The sequence below is a fragment of the Eulemur rufifrons genome, chromosome 2, assembly GCF_041146395.1.
Source record: "Eulemur rufifrons isolate Redbay chromosome 2, OSU_ERuf_1, whole genome shotgun sequence".
NCBI lineage: Eukaryota > Metazoa > Chordata > Mammalia > Primates > Lemuridae > Eulemur > Eulemur rufifrons.
In genome coordinates, this window is record NC_090984.1 from 121,100,237 (window position 1) to 121,126,241 (window position 26,005).

The 26,005-nt window shown below is 41.5% G+C and overlaps 1 protein-coding gene across 3 annotated transcripts in view; it reads right to left on the bottom strand.

Moving 5' to 3' along the window:
- The window catches only part of SETD3 (SET domain containing 3, actin N3(tau)-histidine methyltransferase), a 77,473-nt gene that overhangs the window by 7,556 nt on the left and 43,912 nt on the right, over positions 1-26,005 (bottom strand). For all 3 annotated transcript variants that reach the window (XM_069489620.1, XM_069489629.1, XM_069489611.1), the window contains exons 7-9: positions 7,959-8,017; positions 6,996-7,110; positions 282-356 (exon numbers count right to left, since the gene is read on the bottom strand). In XM_069489620.1, the coding sequence (XP_069345721.1) occupies positions 282-356; positions 6,996-7,110; positions 7,959-8,017 (249 nt within the window). The remainder of the gene's footprint in view (positions 1-281; positions 357-6,995; positions 7,111-7,958; positions 8,018-26,005) is intronic.

The following is a 26,005-nucleotide window of genomic DNA, read 5'->3' on the forward strand; positions in this document are numbered from 1 at the left end:
AACACAGAGTTTATTTTCAGTTAAGAGTGTTACAAATATTTGGTCAATTGTGCAAATAACTGCACTTAAATCGTTTCCTTTGTGCACCCAAAGAACAATTCAAAGCACAATATGTGTATTACAGCTTTAGGTCTCAAGATATGTTCCAGAAAACAAACAATCCTAAATAAGAATCCCAAATTTTTCTTCCAAAGTTAAATACCTTTTTAAAATTATAGTGCAGTATTACTTCCATGCCCAATGGCCAGTCCACATTCTGCAAGATCCTGTATGAAACCTACCTGCTCTCCAGCCCGAAAATCCTGCAGAGCAACACACTCACAGCGGTCGTCCTCCAGGTTGTAACCAGTGGTGATCTAGCCACAGGAGAAAGGACAAAGTCATGATGCAGCAGACACGTCTACGTGTCACTAGATCACGAAGTGTTTTTGGCAATTGAGGATAAAAGGTATCCAAGGGTACTCAAAAGTACATGCTTTATAAAATTGAGCAAAGAACTGCTTGAGTATTTTGATTAATTCTAGTTATACCAGAGATTCTTATGGAAAGCTACTTGCCAGAAATGAAGGAAGTACTGCTAGGAAAATACATTGTGCCGATTGTCACATGCTGGTCTCAACCAAACATAATCACTTATCACCTTTGAGCCCTCCCCCGCAGCACTGAGCCCCAGGCTACAGCTCCCAGGCAATGCCCTGTCTCTAGACAGCCTCTATTCACTGGTGATCTGGAGGAAGCAGGATCTCTGGAGAACTCTCATTTAGGTGCAAGTATTACCTTTACCTAATGTTTGGCCACTAAGAAACCAAAGTGGGTTTTCCACTGGACAATCAGGGGAAAAGAAAAGCTCTATTTCTGAATTTTATGTATATATATATATATATTTTTACTCTGATATTAGAGAAATCGAAACTTTCAGGCAAGCAAAAGCAAAACAAAATAACTTAGTCATTTCTTATTCCCTCTTTCTCTGCTGAGAGATATAACGTGAGAGTTTCTAAGCCCATTAAAATAAATACAGGAAATCCTCTAACTATACCCTAAGTCTGCGTCTCCTCCTAAGCTCTCCTGTCTTAGTGAGGGTCAGCCAATACCATGGTCTCAGCACACCACAACTGGGCAGCATTTTATCTTCTTAATATTTTTGGATTATTTCTTTCCTCCTCATTCCTCTGCTACAGTCCTTATTCTTTGTTGCCTAGCTTATTATTTGCAAAAACCTTCCAATTTTTTAAGCCTGGACTCAGAATCCAGTACCGTCCTTCCTGCATTGCTAATTGTACAATGTCACTCTCCTGTTTAAAATCTTTCTATGACTCTACTCTGCCTTCAGAATAAAATCCAAGTTCCTGAGCAAGGCCAAATTAAGAGGAGGCCCGCATTTCCCTTCGGCCTCAGGAACTGCCACTCACCTGCCATACCAGGCACCGTTCCAGTGCCCTCTTGCCTGGGACCACCTTCTACTCCTGGTATGCCAGCGAGACTCAGCCAAGGCCTGGCTTCTCTGTGAAGCCACGCTCGTCCTGCCCTCACTCTCTCCAGCCTAGAGTCATGTTATCTGTGGTCCTGCCTCCCGGCCCGTCAGAGCTGGAGATCAAGAGCTCCCGGTTAATCTCCGTGTCCCCAGTGCTTAGCACACAGTACCTAACACCTGGCATTGCCTTCTACAACGTTAACTTGATGCATGAACCCCCAGGGGAAAGAACAGGTCCCCAGTTTATATAAAAAGCTCCTTCTCAGAGTTCTGTCCCTCGGAGTAGCCCCCCAAGCTCTTAGACTGTCTGTTCACACTCATCGATTACTTTTTGACCTACTCGTTTATCCTGGGCAAAGACTGAAGAGAGACAGATACAAGTGCTACTTGCTAATAAAGGTATCAACATCTTGGATTCAAAAGAAGATTCCTCTTCAGTCTAGGGAATGCTATTTTGGGAGGGAAGGCCACGTAACACCAATCTTTAGAACCAATTGTTTATTAACCATATATCTAGAAGCCTTCATACTTCTGACCTGCAAAGACCAATGAGCAGTATGCAGCAATGAGAAGTAAATGAGGCCAAGGATTCTAGAACATTTTCATTCACAGAATATTTTAAACAGTTTATTTGAATTAAAATCAGCTCCATGAAGTTCCTGCCCAACATCTGACCCCAAAACATCACCTTAGTAACAAAGTATGGAATAAGAAATTGCCCAGAAGGGAAAGTCCAGGCACTCCCGGGCGTTGGTGGCGTGTTACACAGGGCCCCCACCAGTAGCGTAACCAGGAAGGACGGCAGTGAGGGGGAGGAGGAGGGAAATTAGGGAGATGATGGAGAAAGGATCACAGGTGTTTATGGATATTTTACAGGTATCTCCCACTCTCAGTAACCTCAGTGAACAGCAAGGCTTAAGAAATAGCTTCCTGTGCCCACAAACAGGCTTAGTCCCTGTCCCCTCCTGCAGCCCTTCCTCAGCAAGGGGCATAATGTTTTGAGGCTGAGTGTATAACTTGGTGGTGTCAAAGATTCATCAAAATGCAAGGAACCACAGACCTAGCCCCTCCCTTGCCTGGGAGCAAAGCGGTCCAGAGCCTGCATTCTCAGCCTCTGCTCTCCCTGGGGATGCCCGACTGTTATTCAGAAAAGAAGGCCAGCACAGGCAACCACAGAGGCCTTCCTGGGCTGCTGGGACCCCACTGCTCGGCAAGGGCCCTGGCAGGAGCCCCTGGAAATTGCCACCCACAGCCAGGAATCTGCGGCCACTGACCAGTACCGACTCAAAGCCCAGGCTGGAAGGAGAGGGGCTGGGGTCCCTCCACATGCTGCTTCTCCCGCCCTCAGCTGACTTCCCTTCTACAGATATTTAGTAGGTGCCCATTCTATGCCAGGCCCCAAGCCAGGCACTTGGAAAACAGGGTGAAAAGCCTCAGTCCCCACCCATAGGGACATCTAGTGGGGGACAGACATAGGAAAAGAAAGAAGAACAGAAGAGCACACGTGGAGTTGAGAACAGCCCCGCAGGAGCTGCAAGTGTGCCTGGCGACGGGCAGGGGCCTGGGCCTGGCTGGCTGGAGTTTGCTGGCAATGCTGGGAAGGGGCACAAGCAGGCGGCACCGGCGCACACCAGGGAGCGGGGCCACGGCCTGCGCGGGGTACACCTCCCCACTCGCACCTGTGCTGGCCTCTGTAACACACTTGGCCGGCCGGGTCCACAGGTGTCTTCTAGTTTAATTTATATGACAAAAGTAATATAGGAGGAAGACCATGACACACACACACCCCTTCAAGATGTAAACTGAGTGAGGATTATAGATCATTTAAATTTCCTCCTTTTTCACATTTTTCAAACCTTCTGCAAGTACCTATCATACTGCTTTCTTTGGCAGGGGGTGGAGATAAAGTAATATAGGCTCATCATATAAAATTTGGAAGATATTTAAAAAAACAAAGACAAAAAGTTCACAATCATGTCAACATTTTGGTTTACTTCTCTCTGGTCTTCTTTCCTAGGCATGGGTTTTCACGTTCATTTATTCACCATTCATGAATTCATTCAAAAAATACCAGGCACTGGGATATGGCAATGAACAAAATAGACAAAGACATTCACCGTGCCTTCATGGAACTTCCATTTTAATGGGGAAGGAGGTGAACCAACAATATACAAAAATAAATAGGTAAAACGCAGGATATGGACAAAGGAGGGAAACCCAACAGGTGGGAAGTGGGGTTTGTGGCCGGGAGGTATAGCCTTGCTGGAGTCTGTGCGTCCTGGGAATGGCTGAGGACCCGGCGTCTCAGGCAGAGGTGACAGCAAGCACAAAGGGCCCGAAGTGGGCATGTGCTGGTGCCTGAGCCACAGTCAAGAACCCGAGGCTAGTCCGACCTGTGGCCGGGGGTCACAGGGACAGGCTGTGTAGGGGCCTTGGCCACTACTGTAAAAACTCAGGCTTTTACTTTGAGACTAAGACTCATCTAAATCTAAATGTTTTCTATTTTTCTTCAATACACAAATGGAAAGAAAGCAACTCAGAAACAGCTTCTCTCAATTCTGCCTGAATTCTCAGCTGCCCTTTCATCCTGGCTGGTAGAGCTGCATATCCAAATGCAAGGGCTGATTACTCCAGCACACTGTATGAACTGGAACTAACTAACTGCTGTCTACAAACCACTTAGAGGGATCCTTCTCAAATAAACTTAACAACCTCAAGAAAGAAAACCTGCTGCTGATGTTATAATAATTTTGGACAAATCGTGCGGGACATAAAGACATGTTATTTAACCTTTCCTACATGTTTCTCCAGCCGGCTAGGAGAGCAGTGTACATTCACCAGGATCTCTGGTAAGGTGTGCAACCAGCCTTTATTTTCTCCTGTACTTCCTCGCTGTTACTGGTTTGTCATTACTGATACTAACTTGATTCTTTGGTTTCTACTGCCATAATCAGGTTTTTGGGACATGGTTAGAAGCAGACAGTGTTGCTGGGTTACAAATTTCCACCTACTCCCGCAGTGACAGTCGGGATAGACTGACAGTAAGAAAATGATCGTCAGGATAGACGCACACAAAAAAGAAAATCTCTTGTCTGAAAAGCTGAGCCTTGATTTCAAGTACCCTATTTTAAAAAATAGATTATTAATATGTATAATATACAACTTTATAGTGTTAAAGAAGAGAATTTCTTAAAATTCTACCACAGTAAATTTCCTACAAAGTCTTATAATTAAAATGGGAAATGGTTCAACAAAGGTGTAAAGTATGCAGGAAAAATAATCATTATTGGCCGGGCGTGGTGGCTCACACCTGTAATCCTAGCTCTGTAACTGTAACTGTCACTCTGTAACTGTAACTCTGTAACTGTCACACCTATAACTCTGGGAGGCCGAGGCGGGCGGATCGTTTGAGCTCAGGAGTTCGAGACCAGTCTGAGCAAGAGCAAGACCCTATCTCTACTAAAAAAAAAAAAAAAAAAAAATAGAAAGAAATTATCTGGACAACTAAAAACATATATAGAAAAAATTAGCCAGGCATGGTGGCGCATGCCTGTAGAACCAGCTACTTGGGAGGCTGAGGCAGCAGGATTGCTTGAGCCCAGGAGTTTGAGGTTGCTGTGAGCTAGGCTGATGCCACGGCACTCTAGCCCACCACGGCACTCTCTAGCCCAGGCAACAAGGTGTGACTCTGTCTCAAAAAAAAAAAAGAAAAAGAAAAAAAGAAAAAAAAGAAAATAACCATTATCAGAAAAAGTATCAGTATCTTGAACAAGCCTTCTAAAAGGTTAGCAATGTTTTTGCCAGGACTGTGGTAACTTAAAAACTATTTGAATAGTATTAGGGCAGATACAGCATTCATTGTCATCGATTCATTATGTTTATTTCCAGATAAACTAACTTTTTTTTTTTTTTTTTACTTTGAGGGAAGAAAACGGTGGATCATTTTATTCCATTTACATGGAAGCAAAACAAAACCCAGCATGTACGCGAGTGTGTGACAGTGCCAATGCACAGCGAAAGGACGGGAGAGACTTGAACAAAGCCACAGACCAGAGTGACCTGGGGCATCAAGTACACCGTGGGGCGCTGGGAAAGAGACCTCTCCTCTTACTCCAGAGGCTTCTGTGTTGGTCAAGTCTTTCTGTTTGTTTAAAGTAAAGCATGTACTTTTAAAAAAAATTTTTAGAAATAAGAAAATAAACCCTAAAGATCAATCAAGTTTGGGAGCCAACGATCTAGTCCAAAAAGAAAAAATACTACAGTCATATATTAAAAGCTATTTGAAAATTTTTAAAAGTTCAAGCTTATGATCAGGTTAAAATATCTTTGAAGGAAAAAACACAAAAAATACAAAATTATATTCATTAATGAAAACAATTTATAAAACATGCTACTATTTCTTAGTATTGCTAATTAAATTAAACATATCTAAATTATGGCAAAATTTAAATATGTTTAAGATTCAAGAGCTTACTTGTTGCTAGACCTTCCCAAATTAGCACTAGAATATTCTATCTTAAGTGTCTGGCACACATTACATGTGTTCTGGCCATTTTGTGGAATTAGATGTGAAATAATCATTTACAGCATTTCTTTAGTCTATTTATAACACTGCTAATAATAACAAAGAAAGCTGACATTAAGGAAGGATGAACAAAAAACTAACCAACCAGTATGCTAGTAGAATAATGTCTAAAATTTCAAAATAATCTTAAATTTATCATATTTCTACCTATTAACATCGGGAAATCTTTCTCAGACAACCACCTCAGCACAGAGAGTGCTTCAGCCTATGCTGCTGCTTGGAATCCCAAGAATGCTGAGAAACAGAGAGACCATCCGTCCCCCTGTGCTAGCTGCACTTTACAGTAATAATAAATCTACCCAGTGCTTCCCATGTCCGATGACGCCAACTGACTCCCCCGTCCGAGGGCCAGGAGGCAAAGGTACAGCCCCCCTTCCTCCCCACCCCTCCACGCCAGGGAAAGTGAGCATCGGCTCCTGAACAAAAGCAGGTTAGTAAACACAGCCAGGGATTTGTCAGCCTATCAAGGAAGGGACAAGGGATAGGAAAGAATCACAGAAAAGTACATAACGGGAAACAGAGAGTCAGCAAAGGGAGAGAGAGGGGAAAAAAAAAAGAACACAAAAGGGAAATGAGAAAGGTGATTTTTTTCAATAAATGAGTATTTTTAAAAGAATAAGAAAAAGAAACTTTGGTTTAGTCTGTGGTACAGTAAGATAAGAAAATGAATGTTTAGGCTGGAATTATGGCTTAGCAAATAAATGTAGTTCACTGCGGTTTTTGAAAATGGTATAAGATTCAATTCTCAGTTTTCAGTATTAACACAGTGAAAGAAAAACACCAGCTTCTATTTGTGGGCGGTGGGGAGGAGTGGCCCTTTCTGTTCCTTTTGAAGGCAGGCGGAGGGAAGCCCATGATGGTGGGGAATGTCCACTTGGAAAATCAGCAACAACAGCCTCCCGGACCAAACACAGCACAGAGGAAGGAGACGCTTACCAGGCCGTTGGTGTGATTACACATGTCCCACAAAGGAATCAGAGCCAGGGTCACCCGGGAACCGTCCTCTGTGGGAATTTGGTTTTGTCGAGTCATAACAGAAGAGACTGCCCACCTATAATGATGAGAAAAAAGGTGATTTAAGGATGGAGCATTTAAAAGCCAACTGCAGTGAGAACAACCCGATCAGAAATTTAGGTTCGGCTGACCTCTCACAAATTTTAAAAGCCTTTTCCTAAGTACCAAAGGTAATGTTTGGCTTTCACCATCATTTACAACTAAATCTGAGCTTTAGGGGATGAGTGGAAACGGACGGACAAGGAGAGCCGGAGGAAGTGCAGGGCAAGAGATTAAGGGAAGCCGTTTGTTCACAGGGAGGAGTCGGGAAGGCAGTCTGTGCACAGGTCTCAGGGACCTTTCCAGGGAGGCTTCGTGATCCACAAAACCTCCTTCCCCACACCAACTCTACCCTCTTTCCCCCAAATGCTGACTCTGCACCTACATTAAGCCTCAATGAGAAGCAAATGATAAAACTGCTTTCTGATCAGAATCCTCTAAGAATTGTATGAAATGTAAAATGTGATTTTTTATTGCATTGTGCAGTGAATTAAATCTTTTCTTTAAAAAAAAAAATCCCCATTTTACACTAACGGAGTCTTTCTTAAATAAGAAAAAAATATCCTCAGGACCACCCAACACTAATGTTAGTCTTAAGCAGCATTTGGCTACCTCAACTAATCCCCTACCACTGCAGGTTAATGGCAATTTCTACATGGCTATTAAAATGCCGATACTTATCCAAGCTGTTCATTATAACTTCTGAAAGACTATCTGTTTTGATGCTTTAAATGGTCACAGCAGGTCACCTCTTACTGAAGCATTTCCCTCATTTCCAATACCCCACATTCACTTAGAAACCACCCCCAACACACACACACACACACACACACACTCCGCACCAACCTGTAGTCCTCATAAGTGAAAGAATCCTTCAAGGGCAGTTTGTTGGCATGAGGATGGGTCTGGGAATTAGAAGTTTTAGAAAGCAGAGGTGAAAAGAGAAAAAGGGAAAACAGAAATCAGTCAGCAGAATTTCATTATTTAGCTGCCTAACAGATCCTAACAAGAGCCAAATGAAGCAGGAGGCGTCCAGCCGCGCTACTGAGGGATCATCGTGCTATTATGCTCTCATACATCACTGTCAACTTAATTTGTTGTGCCCAGCAGCCGCCATAAATCTGCTTCTTCATATTTCGATACTAGCACCCACAGACACCGTGCAAAATAAAATTTAAGGTGGACTGACTTTACCAAAGGCAGGCACACCCACACTGTGAGCATTTGATCTAAACAGAAGCAGAGCCTCCAAGGCCAGGTGTCCGTCCTGGCCTTTCCTTACACCCCATGCCATGATGTGCCACATAGGCCTTCGGAATAGATTTCAAATCTCTTCTTGTATCAATAAAAGGAACAATTAAAGGCACTCTAATAAATTGAAGGTTCTTTCATTCACCTCTTACTTAAATCACTTGATGGGAATCAACTTGCTGTGTGCAAATGAATCATACTGTACACGGCAAATGTGGATCAAGTGCAGAAAATCCAAAGAAGTACAGTTTTATGAGATTATAAAATAAATAAGATAAACCAAGATATAAAATAGGATTATAAAACAAACAAGATAAAGATAAAACAGAGATCAGCATATGTAAATTTTACTACTATTTTTTCTGGACAAAAAGAACATTTGGTAAAAATATCCCAAACTTCACACGTATGAAAAAATGTTATACGTTTCATATTCTCTCCTCACAACGTCCTCCCCTCACACCTTTTAAGCACTTAAAAACTTTGTCTCAATTAAGAAATTAAAAGCTCTAACAGTATAATTTTAATCTTCAGTTTCAATTACAGTCTGATAGACAGATTGCAGTAAGTGATCAAATGAACAAATGGTTATTTCTGAGACACAAATGAAATTCTGCTGTGGCTGTCTCTGCACCACTGTTAACGCACGAAGCTCCGTGTAGCATGCAGTTTTTACTCTTGACGCACTGGCATCACAAGTGCACTGTAATTTATCATCGCTCACTGTAATGTACTCGCTGGCACCGAGTGCAGGACAGTAGGGGATGAGGTAAAAGTGGCTCAAACCGTAAATCAATTAGAAAACAAAGGCTTGTGCTCAGCGCGCAATTTTAGGCAAATTATGTATTACAAAAGGCTGCCAATGGGTGTTAGCTCCCAGGTGCCCGCCTCTCCCCTCCAGTCTTTAGCCCAGTTTTAACCCTTTGGAAGAAAAGTCAAAATGTAAAAATATATTCACATAATTTTAAAAATGTATATCTGTGACAACAAAAATGAAATTAAAGGAGATATATTTTAGGTCAACATATAAAATAACATATTGCCCAAGGACATTTTCCAGCTGCTACAGAAAGATCAGGAAATCCCATGGGGGCTGGGGGGAACCAAGAGCACGGGCAATACAGCCAGGAGGTGAGAGTCCCGAGGGATTGCAGCTTCTCGCTTGTAAGAGTCCTAAAGATGTTTTCCACTTAATTATTAAACTTAACCGCAACAGCGTTCGGGTTTTTCCTTACAAAAGTGCAAATCGGCATATAAGAACCACCTCCCTCCAAAACCAATTTGATCACAGAAGTACCACAGAAAAACTGAGAAACTGTAAAGAAAGGGAATTCCATTGCTAAAATTTCTTTTCACTTAAAATAAAATGAAATTTCAAATTATCTGATCAACTAGGAACTTTGCACATCCCGTCTGTTTTCATGTGCTAGGAGAAAAGTGTTGTTTTTGTTATTTTTAAGTATTTTAATTCATTTAAACTGTAGAATTTTCTACAGTATTTTGAAAGTTGGTAAATTCCAATGCTAAACCCCACAAGTACTAAAAATTTGACACTCCCAACAAAAAAGTCTGACTTATTAAATAGCAGAAAAGTTCACAGTTATCAGCATTATTGGAATGCTGAATGTCAAAATGACTTGAAGAAGAATCTTCCAATCCTCAGATATCTTGAGCCTGGGACCCTGTAACACTATTCAAAACATGTGTGATCTCCGGGACCAAAGAGGTGGAAAATTAACTCTCCAAAATGTTTCCCTTTCTACTAATCATACATATTTCTTACCCAACATATACGTTCATGCTCACAGTCCTGATGAAGTTGTAAAAGAGGAAAAAAAAAAAAAAGGCAAGAAAAAAATGTGTAAATGCATTCTTCAGATTAATTTTGAAGATTATTTTGGCTGTATCGTTATATAATATTTGCAGAATCTGTTAGAAATGGTTGTTCTTATCTTCTTTAAAAAACAGGGTGTGCCCACTGTATGTAACTCTGGTATAAAAAGCTATTCTGCCATTGACACATGCACTTAACAGCAAAATGTGACACTGGAGAAAGGAAATAACTTTCATTTCAACAAGGCTCTCACTACTGGAACACTATCGCCACCTACTGGCACTAGAGGAGAGTAGGTTATAGTCGCGGAGTTCTTGAATTATTTCCCAGGGCAAGGCCTCTGCAGCAACTTCAAACCGGGTTTATCAAAAATGGCTACTGCTTCAGCTTTACTCAAGTAAAATTTGGTTTCTAAAACAAATTCTATCCTACGTCTCAAAATCCTTATATAATAGTTTTAAAAGGATTTTGAAAAATTCAAATACTGGAAATGATTTGTATGTAAAAAAAATATTTCACTGTGAAAATAAATGTTTTTACTTATTTTGAGAAAATGAACAAGGATAAGACAAATATCTATTCCAAACAAATTTCACTTAAGCTCTAGAAAGAATGATTTTATTTTAAAAAACAACCACCCTTTTCTCTGTTGAAGATCAAGTTATGGTTTAAAAATACATTTTCCAAAAATTATAATATTAATCTGAGGTTATTTGAAAGTTGCTAAAATGTTCTTAGATGAACGTATTTAAGCTCACACCTTATAGAGAGGATAAATGAACATTCCTCATTTCACAGAGTGAACTCCCAAAAGGGTTTTTGTTGAGCACAACAGCCTTTTCCAACAGAAGACATTCCTAGCCTATACTTCAAAAATAAAAATGTAAGATTAAAACAGAAAACTTACTCTTTGTGGCCAATTGATTTTAGTGTCCAAATCCAATTGTAACTATGATTTCTAAGACACAGCTGCACACGGAATGGGTGAGGAGGGTCCCCAAAGAGCTTTGGCCACTGTCGGAGAGATGACAGGCAGGGCTCCGCCGGCACCGGCCCGATAGGAGCGGACGGTGGGTCTGCCCAAGCATGAACTCCCCACAACCCAAACCCCCCAATAAATGCAGGGTTAGAAACTAGCCACTGATCTTCTGCAAACTTCTTAAGTGATTGATATTTTTACTTTCTTGAGCATAATAAATATTTGAAGTTGGAAAAATGAACAACTGCTGTAGCTCATAATCGGACTTGGAACCCTAAAGAGCCTACTTGCAACAGAGGATTCTGGTTTTCTTTCTGCCAACCCAGGCAACCCAGCGAAGCACCCTTCCCATTTCCTTTTCCATCAAAAGGAGGCATTCCTTGTGAGACAGTAATATTGTACCTCGTACAAAATAATCACTATGTTTGGGAAAGATTAATATCTAAAATTGTTTGTTTGGCTTCAATAAAAAGGAGCAATATTGCTAAATATGTAAGTATGACATTTTGAAGAATTTACCATATTGCATGGGTCTGCTAGCTATGCTTAAGGAAATTAAAAACCACTACAGTCAGCATATTTGATCCTTATTAAAGTTCTGTCTTGAACTATCACTCACATAAAACAAAAATAACCAAGAAGAAATTTAAATAAAACCTATGGATTATAAGTGTTTGAAGATGAAAAAATGAACAATATTCCAGCTTAAAAAAATTGATTTAGCATGCAGCTTCTCTTTATAGTCCCTTGATAAAAATGAAATCTCCCTAACAAACACTTAATAAAACCTGTCAATATCTCTGGAAAGAAAAATGACACAAATGCATTAAGTATTAAATACCCTTGGAAAAAGTCACATATTCCATGAATTTTTGATGTACTATCTTGACATTAATGTAAAACCTTGATATTTATAATTGACAGATATTTAATAAAGTATAAAAGAAGATGGCTGCTGTGCAGCATGCAAATCGTTCAGGCTGATCAGAAACAAGAGACGCAGACGTGCACTTAAACTAAACACACGGCTAATGTGTGTTACACAAGTCAGCTGTAGTCTTATTTTAAGCTCATATAACAAACGTTTGTGGAGAACAGAAATAAGCAGAATTCGTTATTATGTGAATCCCTAATTCAGAAACATCTAGTATGTAAAACAGCTTTGAAACATTAACAGCTCAGCTAAAGAACAAAATACATTTATGTTAAGGGGTTTTTTGTTGTTGTTTTTTGTTTTTAATATTTTAATGATAAGCATGTTTAAAATAAAATAAAGATAAGTACTTCCATAAATATATGGAGAGATATTTCCAGAAACAATTCTAAAAAAAAAATCCCACATTTAACCTAAAGGAAGATTCAAAATGTTCTGAAGAAAAAAAAAGAAATGATTAGGAAACATACATGGCCTCTAAGACACAAACATTTCTCAAAATCTGATCTTTACTTTTCTAAAGAATATTCTTTTCTACCTAAACCGATTTTTATAAGGAAACTAAGCTGAATACATTAAGTAATCACCTTCAATGACACATTTAAATATACTAAAACGAAAGAGTTCCTCAATTTATAAAAATGACTCCTAAATACTGTATTTCAAAGAATTTATATCCTTGCTATGACACATAATTAATTATTAGTTTCAAAAATATATATGGCAGTTCAGTGACTGTTCTATTTGATGACTCTATGGTATCAGGAATGACAAAATTTAATTCAGAAGTTGTACCTAGCTTGTTCTGATAAAAACCCATAATACCAGGCAATTGCATTTTTCTGACTAAAATACATGTGGATTGCATTTTGCTTTACTTCTTAAGCATATATGAAGAGGACCGGTCAGCGGCTATCATTAACATGGACAGACACACCTAACTCTAGTGATGGTTCCACTCCACTTATTTCTATAGGGATGCGATTCATCACAGAACCTCACATTCAGCCTTTTGGGGTGGATGCAATTGTCTAAGTTTCAGAAACGTGACCCTATCTCACATGACCAAGAGACCTCCGCTGCTTTCAACGCCTCCTGGGAAATCCCTGCGCAGGACACCCTGCTGCAACCTCCCTAAGCCCACTGTGGCTTCAGAGCCTTAGTAAGTATCATGTTCTTTGCAAACTGAGGAGAAAGAAGAGATGCAACAGACAGCTCCCTCGACCTGTCCTGGGGGCCTGGAGAGACCTTCTTTCTCTTCAAAGCAATGCTGCAACAACCACAGAGGGGAAAGGACAGGGAGGATAAGAAGGAAAGACAGATTTCTCCAGAAGGAAGCAGAGTGACGGAGAAATAGGAGATGAGAAACAAAAAGAAGCAAGCTGATAGCTGAAAAGATCGCAGGCAGGAGAAAAATTTACATTAAATACCTCAAGGTTTCTCCTCTCTGTGCCCAAATGAAGGCTAATTAGAAGCCGCATACAAGACAGCAAGTTTCTAGTGGGTCAATCAACCCTTCTGGTGGTATTTTATTTTCTAAGTGGATACAACACAGTTGAACAGAATGACAAACTGCAACACATCTACTGAATCTAGAATTTAGTTTTGATGACAATAAATCAGAATCAAAACATGGTTCATATATTTGGCTCTTGAGGGAAAAAGTCAATTTTTAAGACTTTTATTTTTAACACGGATTACATCCAACACTTCAGGCAATTTTTCATCATAAAGTTCATCGAATTCACTCAATATGATCAAATAAAAATTTAACTATGTTAATACACATTAAATTAAGATTTTCTGCTTTTTACGTATATATATATAATTTTTCTATAACAAATGTGTATTACCTTATAAGTAAAAAATTTAAATTAAAAAATGAGATTAGTGGAAAAATAACATTGTTCAATAAATTTATAAAATTACTTTATGGTGGGAGATTTTTTTTCCCATTAGAAGACAATGAATCTATAATCTTCATCCACTTTAAATTTAATTAAAATTTGTTGAATCGTTATAAACATATGCCTCCTTAAACACTTTTTTGTTAGTTATCATTTGTATATCCTGAAGATGGACAACCAACTATGAACCAAATTTAGTCATAAGCAATCAACATTTTTGACTGCCGATCATTTATTTACTCAAATATTTCTTTAGGAAAGAAAAAAACTGATATAGGTTAAGACTAACAATTCATCCATTCAACAAATATTTTATTTACTGAATGTCCCCAAGTGAAAGGCACTGTTAGGTGCCCTGTGACTAGCAGAAAAGGGACATCATTGACATCCTCAGAGGGTTACTGCCTAACAGCAAAGACAGGTACGTGCATAACAACAAAAAAAGATGTGAGAGAAGTCACAGCTCAAACCCCTCTTCCTCAAGGCCACCTTCTCCGCCCTCCCGGGTCCTGTGGAATCCTCCTCTGGGACCTGTCTTCCATGCTGTCCTCAGGTGGCACCTGGCAAGCGCTTGTGCTGTGGGCATTGATTAGCACATCCCCCCGCAGTGGGTAAGCTCAGCGAGGCAGGGCTCACGTCTCCTTTGACCACCATGAGTCCCCAGTGCCTAGCACGATGCCTCATTCAAAGAAATCCGTTGTCCAAATGAGAAGGAACACTTCTCCTGCCCTTTTCCCTGGGACAGCGGAGGAGAGCTGTGACCTGGTGGACTTTGGAGGCTTCCTCTCTATTGATCTGTAAGGGCCTGAACTATAGGTAAGAATACAGGAAGTAATGACTTTCCCAAACCACCATACCCCAAAGGCCTTGAGAGGCAGCCCCAGGGGAATCTGGTCTCCACATTCCTCTTCAGAGAGATCCAGCCCATGGGGGCACCCCTGCCATACCAAGGCAGTGACCACAGGCTTTCAGAAACACAGCTTTCCACTTCTCTTTCTTCAATGTTCCATTTCCTATAAACAGAGTATTCTTCTACCATCTAGGGGTCAGAGAATCTTCCCTATTTCTTTTTTTCAGATCTGTCTTTAAACACATTTGAGAAAGTCCTACTCTATTTTAGGAACCCCAAAAGAAGCAAAATAGACCAAGCCCACCAGTCCTCTATATCAGTGGTCACCAAAGTTCCGTCCACTACATTCCAACTCAGCCCAAGCGCACAGGGCACACCCTTTGAAGAGGTTACCCCAGCAACTTGCTGGGTCATCTCAGCAAGCCACCCAAGCCCCTTGTGCCTCTATTTCCTCATCTGAAAAGGGGGTCAGACAAGTTATTTCCATCTTCCTTTAAGATCTTAAATCGTTTGTTTCTTTGCCTTTTGACACCTCCCCACCCCAAATACCCCAATCTGCCAGCTGACTTAAGGACTCTAAACCATGATTAAGCCTCATTCTTTGGTCTGCAAAAAATCAACTTCACCAAGTGATCAATGCTGATTCAAAAGGTACATATACTTGCAACTCATCAATCTTATCATTAAACACACTAGAAATAAACAGAATGGTAGAAGCAGTTATTTTACAAAAACACACATGCATCAAAAAAGCAGGTTAAAATTATTCATCATCAGTTTCATAATATATTGTTTCATTTTCATTTCAGCAATTTTAAGTTTCAATGATTCAGGATAAATACTTTGGTCTCTTGTTTACATAAGCTAGCATGACCAGAGTCACCAGTCATTTATAAGAGAAGGGCATTATGACCACCATTATGAAACTGACTTCCTTTATAAGGTAGCTGACATTCAGAGCATGCGTACAAACCCTGTGCTAGAACAGGAACGACCATGGTTGGTATACAGGAAAGCTGGCTGTTATCTCCACAAGAAAGAGAGAGTGGGAGAGTGGGAGATAGATACTAACAATTACCATTTGCTAACCACTCTGTGCAAGGCACTAGATTGAGAACTCCAGGTTGTATACAATTTAGTCATGGTGATTTCCATGAAATAGGCACTGTTATTAGCCCCGTTCTACTGATAAGGAGACTGAGGAACAGAGAGGTTAACAAAGGGCCCAAGGCTACCCAGTTAATAAGTGATGAGGCTGAGAGTACAACCCAAACAGCAGTTTTCTGGAGTTTACTCCAAGGCAAAGGACAGTTAGTTGTCCTATATTTATAAATAAAGTCTTATAAGTTCTGATACGGTAAATACATTTTTGCTTGGTGCAACTGTAGAAAAATGCTTGGCAAATATTGCTCTCATTTAAAATTTGCCACAGAGATATTATAAAAAGCATTATAAAATTTAGAGGCAGGCAATATTTCCAAAACTAAGACTATGAATATTATTTTCCAAACTAGCATTGAAAGGACACCATATTTAGTTATAAGTCTTTTATCTTCAGTCATAAAATATAAGACCTGGGTGGTAACTTAGAGATTATTTGACCCAATTTCCTTCACCGTGCACATGAAGAACTCTGGCCCAGAAAACATGTGTGTATCAAAGACATGTATAATAGACAGCATATGTGGAATTCATTTTCTGGTATTTTCTTCATTAGAATTATGCCACATTGGTATCCCAGTAACTTCCAATATCCCATTATCTGGAATTCCTATCATTTTCATGATAACTCTGAATAGCCTCTAAGACACCCCATAGATTTATCAATCATTAAACCAGTATATCTCCAAGTTATTACACTGGCATTATCTTTTGGGCTACTTTCAACTCTCCTAGTTGTCATGTTGTTAGGGAAATGAACTTTGGTCCCTTAAATGTTCTGCCTTTAAGCCTAAAGGAAGTTGAAGATGTCTATGAGTGGCTAGTGAGTAATGAATGAGCTCTAGGGGTGTAGTAGAATCTGAGAACCTATATATTTGAGGTTCTGGTAAAGGCAAGACAAATTCTGACGTAATAAGTCAATCCTGATGATTTAGGAAGACTGCCATAACTGAGTGAGCCTCTGAGACACCCACATTCTCAGGCACCCCATGAATCCATACATCACATATACTACTTTTTCACCAGCTGCCATGAGTTTACTCTGGTAAAGCTCACTGATAACAAAATCTAGGGTAAAGGTCCCTGGGACACCATGCCCGCTGCTGGCCACAGAGGAGGTGGGTGAAGATGCAGGGCTGAAAACACCGCTCAAAGCCTCTTGCACCAGTGAAGGCCCAGGGCACGACCCCGCTCAGCCCTGCGGCTGCACCAGGCACCTAGGTGCACAGGGCCTGTGGACACAGCAAGTTGTGGGTGTGTTGGCTCTATCTACTCTTCCATCTCCGGAGTCTCAGTAACTTGAGGGAAGCAGTTTTCAGTTATTCACGTTCCCTCCTTTTCTCTATTTCCCACGGTTAAGGAGTATTCAAAAGGTAATAATCAGAGACAATCCCCAAACTATTTCCCTGGGTCATTCTAGGCAGAGAAAAATTACAAATGTTCTTACCTACAGTAGAGAGGTATACAGGCCTTTGAACAAGATATAACAAAACTTCTGTTTCTGTAATGTAAAATTACTGATAAAGAGCTATTGCTCTGAAAAATCTAAATAACCTTTTTTTATATCTTCTGAAAAGAGAACTTTCAAACACAGTACCCTGACACTCAATAAATAAAACAAATATGTTAGCATTACTGGTAAAATGTCCCCATTAAAACTGCAATGAATTGAATTATAGGATTATAATTTATTAGAGTCAAAACAGAATTACAGTAAGTCAGGACTTTCGCCTAAATAACCAAATGTAATTTAAGATGTCCATGCCTTGGGTGGAGTAGCTCAGAGTTTTCTTTTTGATTAAGCAAAATTATTTTATATTATCGTCAGTTAATAAAAAATTCCCTCTCATTTCATTAAGAGTCCAAACCAAAACAGGTACCAAAAGTCTCTTAAGCATTGTTCTACAAAAAAACCCCCAAAAAAGTGGCACTAAGATATCATCAGTACTTGCTGGCTATTTCCCCATTAGCATTAAGATTCGTTAGGAAAAAAGTCATAAACAAAAATTCTTTTGTAAAGTATTGTTAGACTCTGCCTTTAAACTGAACAGCGTATAAAATCCGGGAGAAAAAAGCAGTAAGACCAAACTGTACAAGGAATGGACCAAGCTTTTCTTGGTTTGAGGCTAAGACAAGTGACAGCCAAGCAGTACAAGTTAGAAAATGCAAGTCTGACTACTTCCTTTTCCATAAAAAATTATATTTTGCCTTATATTTTCTTAATCAAATGCTTTTCTGATCAATAGTTATGAAATGGATTTCACTCTGGTTTTTTTTTTCCCCCAGAGGAAATACTATCTCGCATTCTAAGAGTAAAAGTGTTTTGTTGGAGCAGTCAATTTCTGGAAACAACTATTCAGTGAAGGAATAGATTAATCAGTGGGTATCGTTTAAGCACTACCTAGAAAACAGTTAATTATTAAATTTTTCACTTGGAACAGAATGTAAGAAATTCAATACATTGACTTTGTTAAGCCATCTTTTGATAGAAGATGACATCTGACTATAATCATAGATGAGAAAAGATTTCAGAACTGGGTTATGAAAACCAGGTCAACTGACTCCCAACCCAAGGCCCAGAAACTCAGAGAGCACTTATATTCAGGGGACAGGAGTGGCAGTGCCAGAGAAGTCTAGAGAAGGAAGAGCAGGGAGAAGGAAGCAGGAATGTGGGGCGGCAAGGAGGCTGGGCAGCGACAGAGGCCACTGGCCCTGTAACCCCAGAGCCGGAACCCTACAGAGGGCACAGCCCTGCAGGCGGCAGGGGCTTGAAGAACTCTCCAGTGTGGCATATTCTTGATAATGTCATGATTAAATACAAGGAAACAGAGGAAGTTCTTATCCCATAGTCTCAGCTTTCTCAGCAGAGTAGGAATGAGGGGAGCCCAGGAACAGCTGAGACAAGACTCTGAAACCAGGCCCAGGGAAAGGACAGAGAAGCCTGTAAGACACGGGAGTAAGACGCAGCGGCCAGGCAGAGGGTGGACTCACCATGGTGCTATCATGGCACCTGGATACTCTTTGCGACATTCCAGCACCCAGGAGCAGAAGCTGAGGAAGGGGACAGAGAGGAGGATGTGGGGATGTCGATGATCACAAACGTGAGAAATCTGAGAGTGCTACGGAGGGTGCCGCCTCAGAGACAGGAGGGCAAGGCAGACCAAGGGAGGGCGGGTGCACTCCAATCATGCCTAGACCAGGCTCACTTGAAACACTCTCTACTTCTTTGAAATTAAACTGCACCACACAAAAAGAAACAGGACTAGAAATGATTTCCATGTGGATGTTAACTGCTGTATTACCACACAAAATAACACTTCACCAGGTTTGTTGAGCTAACGAGTCCTATTCTCTACAAAATGAGATTAGCAGGGTACCTTTCCAAGGTCAAGCAGGGACTCTGCCATCAACGTGTATACCTTGGTATTCAACTCTCCTAGGGCAGGAGCTACCAGGGGCAGGTACATGTGAGAACAAGAAAGGCTTGCTGGTGGGCGCCGGGGCTGCCGTCTGGCCCAGCAGAGCCCAGCGGTCAGAGCACCAGTCCCGTGTCCAGCCAACTCTGAACATGGATGACCTGGAGCCCAGGCTTTCTGTGCTCAGTGGAACACTCTTAGCAAGCAGTAAGCGTGCAGTTAAGTGTCAGCTGCTATTATTATTCTTTAATTTCTGCCATATTCACTTTGTACATGTCAGCTGCAGACGGGATTATGTGACTTTAAGCAAGGTACTGGCAGATGCCTTGCTTCAAGCCTAGAGACGGACCTCGGTCCAAGTGATAGTCAACAGCAACCCAGCTACCTCTTTTGTAAGAGGCATATGACAACGTGGAGTGTGGATTTAGCCTCAGATTACTCAGGCTGTGGAAGATGGTACATAAGAAAGCTTCTTCCTAAACACTTAATGAATCCACTGCAAAAAGAAAAAAATCTGTTTTCCCATCTGCACTTCCAGACACATATAATCAAGTGACATTTTCCAACATAGGTTTTGCTAGATCATTAGCTTTGTCAATTAAGACTCTATGCTCAGCAAAATGACCGTTATTTTTTTTTATTCACCTTTTAATTTCTAGAAAAAAAAAAACAAAAACCAAGTTACAAAAGCTGGACGTAATCTTATTTATCCTGAAAAAAACATGATGTGGAACAGTTTCCTCCCATTTTCACAATTTTCCAGACTGGAATAATCCCAACACCCTCCCCCCCGCCGGCCATTCACTTAGCCAAATCCTAAGACACGGTTTAAGATCCCTTTTCCTTCAAACCTTCACATGATCTCTAAATTTCTAACAAATGCAGTCCACAAAATGTCACCAAGCACTTTAGTTTTACACCATATTAAGTTGCTCTTGAGTTGCTTCATGGCATTTGTTCACTCATTCAACAAATATTTATGAGGTGCCCACTCTGTGAAATGGAAAACAAGGGGTGAGACATCCAGTTGCTGCCCCCAGGAGGCTTCCTGCCAGGTAGATGGCAGACACTGAGGAACCACCGCAGTGGGATGGGAGCAGCGAAGGGAACAGGATGTCAGGGCAGGCGGAGCAGGTAGAGGCAAGGCTGGGGCCTCACTGCAAAGAAGGGTGGGACAGGGGCCCAGCAGAGGGGGCCCTTGGCCCTCCTGCTGGGCCCGGCAAACATAAGGTACCCACAGACACGGACCGACCGACCCCTCATTCACTCTTCCCACCGGCTGTTTTCCCCAGAAGTCATAAACTTAGTTTGGAAGAAAAGGAAGAGACTGTCCATCTTGTAGTGATCACTGCCAATGTGTAGATTTCTTTCTTAATTGGTCCTTTATTTAAAAGGAACAAAAAACAGAGGTGGCATCTCCCAGGCGGAAGCACATGTAAACTAACACTGGAAGAGCAGCAGCGCTGAGATCAAGAAAGCAGCTCCCAGCCCCAGACATCAGGTTCAGGATCGCCCCATCCTCCCGTGCCCACTTACAGCCTTGCTCAGCCAAAGAGGGCAGGGGCCTTGCCTTTCATCTTTATGTACTGCCCCCTGCTCCCTCCCACACAAGCACACCCCCGATGGGTGCTGCCCCCGTCTAACAGTAACTCAGGTGGGAAGTGCAGGAAGAAGCAGGCTGTGACGCTGAGGCTTGGGCTTGGCAGAGTGGTTGGTTCTGAAGGGAGCTGGGTGGGCAGTGGGGAGTGTCCTGGGCACTTCAGAGTGTCTGTTAACTTCCCCAGTTGTGGTCACTTTGCAAATTAACCTTTTAGTTTGAAAAATAAAGCTAAGTACTCCAAATTATTCAGCATAACTTAATGGTGCTAACAAAGGAAACATACCTTTGGATTATGAAATGGACAACTCCATTCAATTCAATAACCACTGACATTTAGTGAAAACAGGTTACCCATCATAAGATAACCAGATAACCACAGTAACCACATCTTTTGGCTACTACTTATTAAATATGTCCACTAAAAGAACAGGACATAATAAAATAAATGTAATATTTACTGTACTACTCTTGTGAGCAAGTACTAGCGTGAAAACTAGGATGAACTATATATGCAAAAAAGTAGGAAAAGGAACAGGTGTTAAACTTTTAAGAAAGGTTCTGTTCATTCTCAGAAGAGTTATCAAAGTAAAGTAGCTATTATTTCAATAATAAAGGAGGTTAACTCAATTAGATGGAACACTTTTATCCTAGATGTGCAAAGGATATTTCTGCATCCTCAATGCCACTTTAAAACCATCGTAAAGCTTTCTAGCAAAGCTTCATTCACCACCTCCCCAAACCTTCACTGAATGTCTGCTACGTGCAAGGCATCGTGGGGGAACAAGCAAAACGGGCTCTCCACTCTCAAGAAGCTAACGAAGTCGTAGCAGGGAGTCCAGATGGGCAAGCTAGGATGTGTCACACCAGGATAAACGACATGTGCTGGAATTCAGAGAAGAGGTACAGACATTGTCGGGAAGAGAGAAATCTGGCAATGACTCATGGAGGAGGCGGCATGTGAGTTAGGTCTCTGAAGACGGGCAGGTTTTTCCACATGGGAAGGTAGAACACATCCTGGGCAGAGAGCACCAGAAATGGCAGCGGCAGGAAAGGAAGGGCTTGTGTGGGGAAGCCGAGCAGCTGCAGTTCGCAGAGTCAACTACCACGTGGTGGGGAGCAGTGGGTGAAAAGGCGCAAGGCTGGTGGAGCCTGAGCACACGAGGCCCACAGAGGGTGGCACAGCACCAGAGCAGGAGCGCCAGTCTCAGCTGTGTGGCCCTGAGCAGCCACTCCCTGTCTGTTGTCAGTTTCACGTGGTAAATGAAAACAATGCCTACCACTGAGGTTTGCTGGCACTTGGGAGGCATCAATAAGTTAGTACCCTTCCAGCAACAAGGACTTGGTAGACGTTCGTAAATTATGGGAAATGATGAAGAGGACTGTCACCATAAAAGTAATCTAACAAAGGATGGATCAAAACGGGGATAGAGGAAATGGAAAAAGTAGGGGAGAGGGGCTGGTAAGGCTTGAGAATCTGAAAAAAACTATGGGTCTTACGTGGCAAGGACCTAAGGCTGTCCTGCAGCAACCACCAGTGAGACACTGAGGCCCTGAGGAAGTGAATCCTGCTGCCAATCACGGGAGTGGGTGCGGACGCAAACCTTCCCCAGTCGAGCCTCCAGATGAGACTGACTGCAGCCCTGTGGCAGGCCTGCAGCAGGGACCTAAGCCACGCCTGGATTCCTGGCCCAGACAAGCTTTGAGATAATAGATGTGTGTTGTTTTAATCCTCTAAGAAACAAATGAAAAAAATTACTTTTAAATTATGAACTTCTGGGTGTACTCCTCACAAATATTCACACAAGCACATGACACAGTCGGGATGGGCAAGAGTTTGGTCATAGTTAAGTGTCTTCAGAACCACAGTGACATGTCCTTTCTCAGTCACTGCATGTTCCCTGTGGGTGGGCTGTGCCTCTGCTCACGGGATCCTCACTTTAGGACCCAGGCACTTGGTAAATGTTAGTGCCTTTCTGCTTTCCAGGAAAGAGGAACTGAACATATTTGCAGGAAAAAAGAAAGAAGATTTAAAAGAAAAAAGGGAGAAGACACAAGGCGGGGGTCGGGGGGGGGGGGGTGTAAGTGACAGAACAAAGACACGTGGGCACCACACTACCAAAAACACAGGCTGGATAAGGACAGAAAAGTGAAGAAAACGAGGATGGTTGAAGGTAAGGAAAAATTCTGAGAAGAGACAGAAAGAAGCCAAGAAAACTAAATTCTCTTCAAACCAAAGGCAAGAGACTGCTTAGGGTGAGTGTACTGGGTCTGTTTTACTATGACCATTAATGTAGTAATGCAATTTCCTGTCCCTTTTGTCTTCCTTTATGCTCAGCATTCACTCAGGCACCTGAAAACTAATATTCTATTTCAGTCCTAAATTTATGGCTTTTGAATATATCCCAGTTCTTTGAAACATACCCATACACTCTGAACAAAGATGTTGGCTAGTTAAACGTGATGAATAGGTGCTTCTACACTGGTGGTCTTGAACAGAATCAAATCCAATATAGAAACCCACCTGAATTTCTTCAATTCTCAAAGTTACTTATGAAAATCAGGCAATTTTAAGGCTTCCATAAGGCCTACCTTATATGTTTAAGGATTTATTTTGGTCCCTTCAATTCCACACACCTGTTTTCGTTCTTTGAAACAGATGAAAACTGTGAAGTATAAAGGAAATGGTAAGATAATTTGGGAGTGGCTCCAACAGCAGGCACTGGCTACCCCGAATCCTGCAGCCCAGGATGCTGTTCCTGGGGTGTGCTGCAGCCTGGCCTCCAGTCCAGGCCTGTGGGCCCAAAGAAGGGAACCCAGGAAACACCATTTGTAACAAGTTTCCCTGGTGACTTACGCTCAGATTGAATTGAATCTGGGAACTGGGTTCAGTGCCGGCTCCCACAAAGGAGGAGAACAGTGACGATCTCTGCTATCTGATGAAATCCCTCCCTGTCCCCGGCGCATACAGATGCACACACACAGGAATGGTGGGAGATGGAGTATGGGAGAAGCTGAATTTCACACCAGGGTTCCCAGCCCCGTCTCTGTCCAGCTCTTCCCACGTGAGGTTCTGGGTCACGGAAACCATGTCGAACAGAATAAATGAAACTTTAATTTTCTTCCTTATGCGGACTTGTATTTTCTAATATTTTATACTGTATGTATATATGACTTATAAGTTTTTTAATGATTTAATTTAAAAAGAAAACAGGAAAAAGGTCAAAGGTCTCCTACATCAGTGCCAAATTACACTGGCCATGTTACTTTTTCCTCAGGATAACTAATACACCTTTTGACCTAACCTGCAAATAACGAAAATTTATTCAACAGACATTTATTAAGTGCCAAACATTAGGCGAAGAACTGTAGAAACAAAAAGGAAGAGAGTTTGTTCTCAGCCCTCTAGGGGCTCAAAATGGCGTTGTTAAAGAAATTAGCAAAATGAAGCAGGTGACTCATTAACGAGCGATTAAACCTCCGAATCTGCTGAGCTGAAGAGGTACGTAAATGTTGAGCATCTGGCTCCCGCGCCACTTGCTTTTCCCACGGCAGATCCTCCAGGAACCATCAAGCCTACTTTATACATAGTGCTGACAACCAAAACAAAATGCTTCCAGAATGAATCACACCTGTTTCGGTGGACTGGTCAGTTTGTGCAGAAAGGAGTCTGACTGAGGTAGGTCCTGAATTTCACTATTATTTAAATCAGCTCTAACAGTAACAATAAAAATAACAACTACCATTTACTGAGGGCCTACTGTGTGCCAGGCACATAAAACGTCCTAAGCTTTTTACATACGTTAACAGACTTAGATCTCACATGACCCTGAAAGATAGGTGCTACCGTCGCCCCCACTTTACAGACAAACTAAAGCCCAGAGAAAACATGCCCCAGGTCATGCAGCTAGTAAGTGGAGGAGACTCCAAACTCCTTCACCTGGCCACCTCGAGTGCTGTCTCTATACGAATATAACATATATTGCAATAGGAAATTTTAGGGAAAAAGTGGGTGGGTCCATGAAGTTGGTTCCTTACATTTCTGTGAAGATTTATACTTCAACAAAGTAAAGTACCTCTCATCTAATCTTCCCGATACCAACACAAGGCACTTATTTGCACCCCCATTACCAGATGGGCAAACTGAGGCTAGGTGACCTGCCTGCCCTTCGGCTATTTAGAGGCAGAGCTGTGACCCAAACCAGGAGTTGTGATTCCAACTCCAACACTCTTTCCAGTGCACACCATGACTGCGACACAGAGACACACAAGAGGGAGCCAGCAGGCCCCAAATAGCAGCAATAGCAAAGATTTTATTAATAAAACAACATACTAGTGTCTAAACCTAGATCATCCCCTTGCCAGAGTCAGTTTCAACAGAAGAGCAATTACCACCACCCCATTCATGACTGGGATTACCACTCTAGAGCCATAAATTCTTTTTTTTTTTTTTTCTTTGAGATAAGGTCTCACTCTGTCACCCAGGCTAGAGTGCAGTGGCATCACCATGGCTCGCTATAGCTTCAAACTCCTGGACTGGGCTCAAGTAATCCTCCCTCCTGCCTCAGCCTCCCAAGCAGCCGGGACTACAGGCATACACCACCACACCTGGCTGATTTTTCTATTTTTTTTAATTTTTATTTTTTGCTTCGTAGATACAGGGTCTCATTGTGTTGCCAAGGCTGGTCTCAAACTCCTGGACTCAAGCAATCCTCCTACCTTGGCCTCCCAAAGTGCTAAGATTACAGGCAATAGCCACCATGGCTGGCCACTTAAATTCTTGTGTAGATTTTAACACAAAGATACTATGAATTTTTTCAACATGATCATGAACACAGAGAAAAGTTTTCATAACAACATTTCTCCATCACTCTCTGTCTTGAATGACAGTTGCCCATGTGTTCAAGAACACCACTTCTGAAGGTATTTCTTGTCTTCCTATCCTAAATTACTATATTTAAATG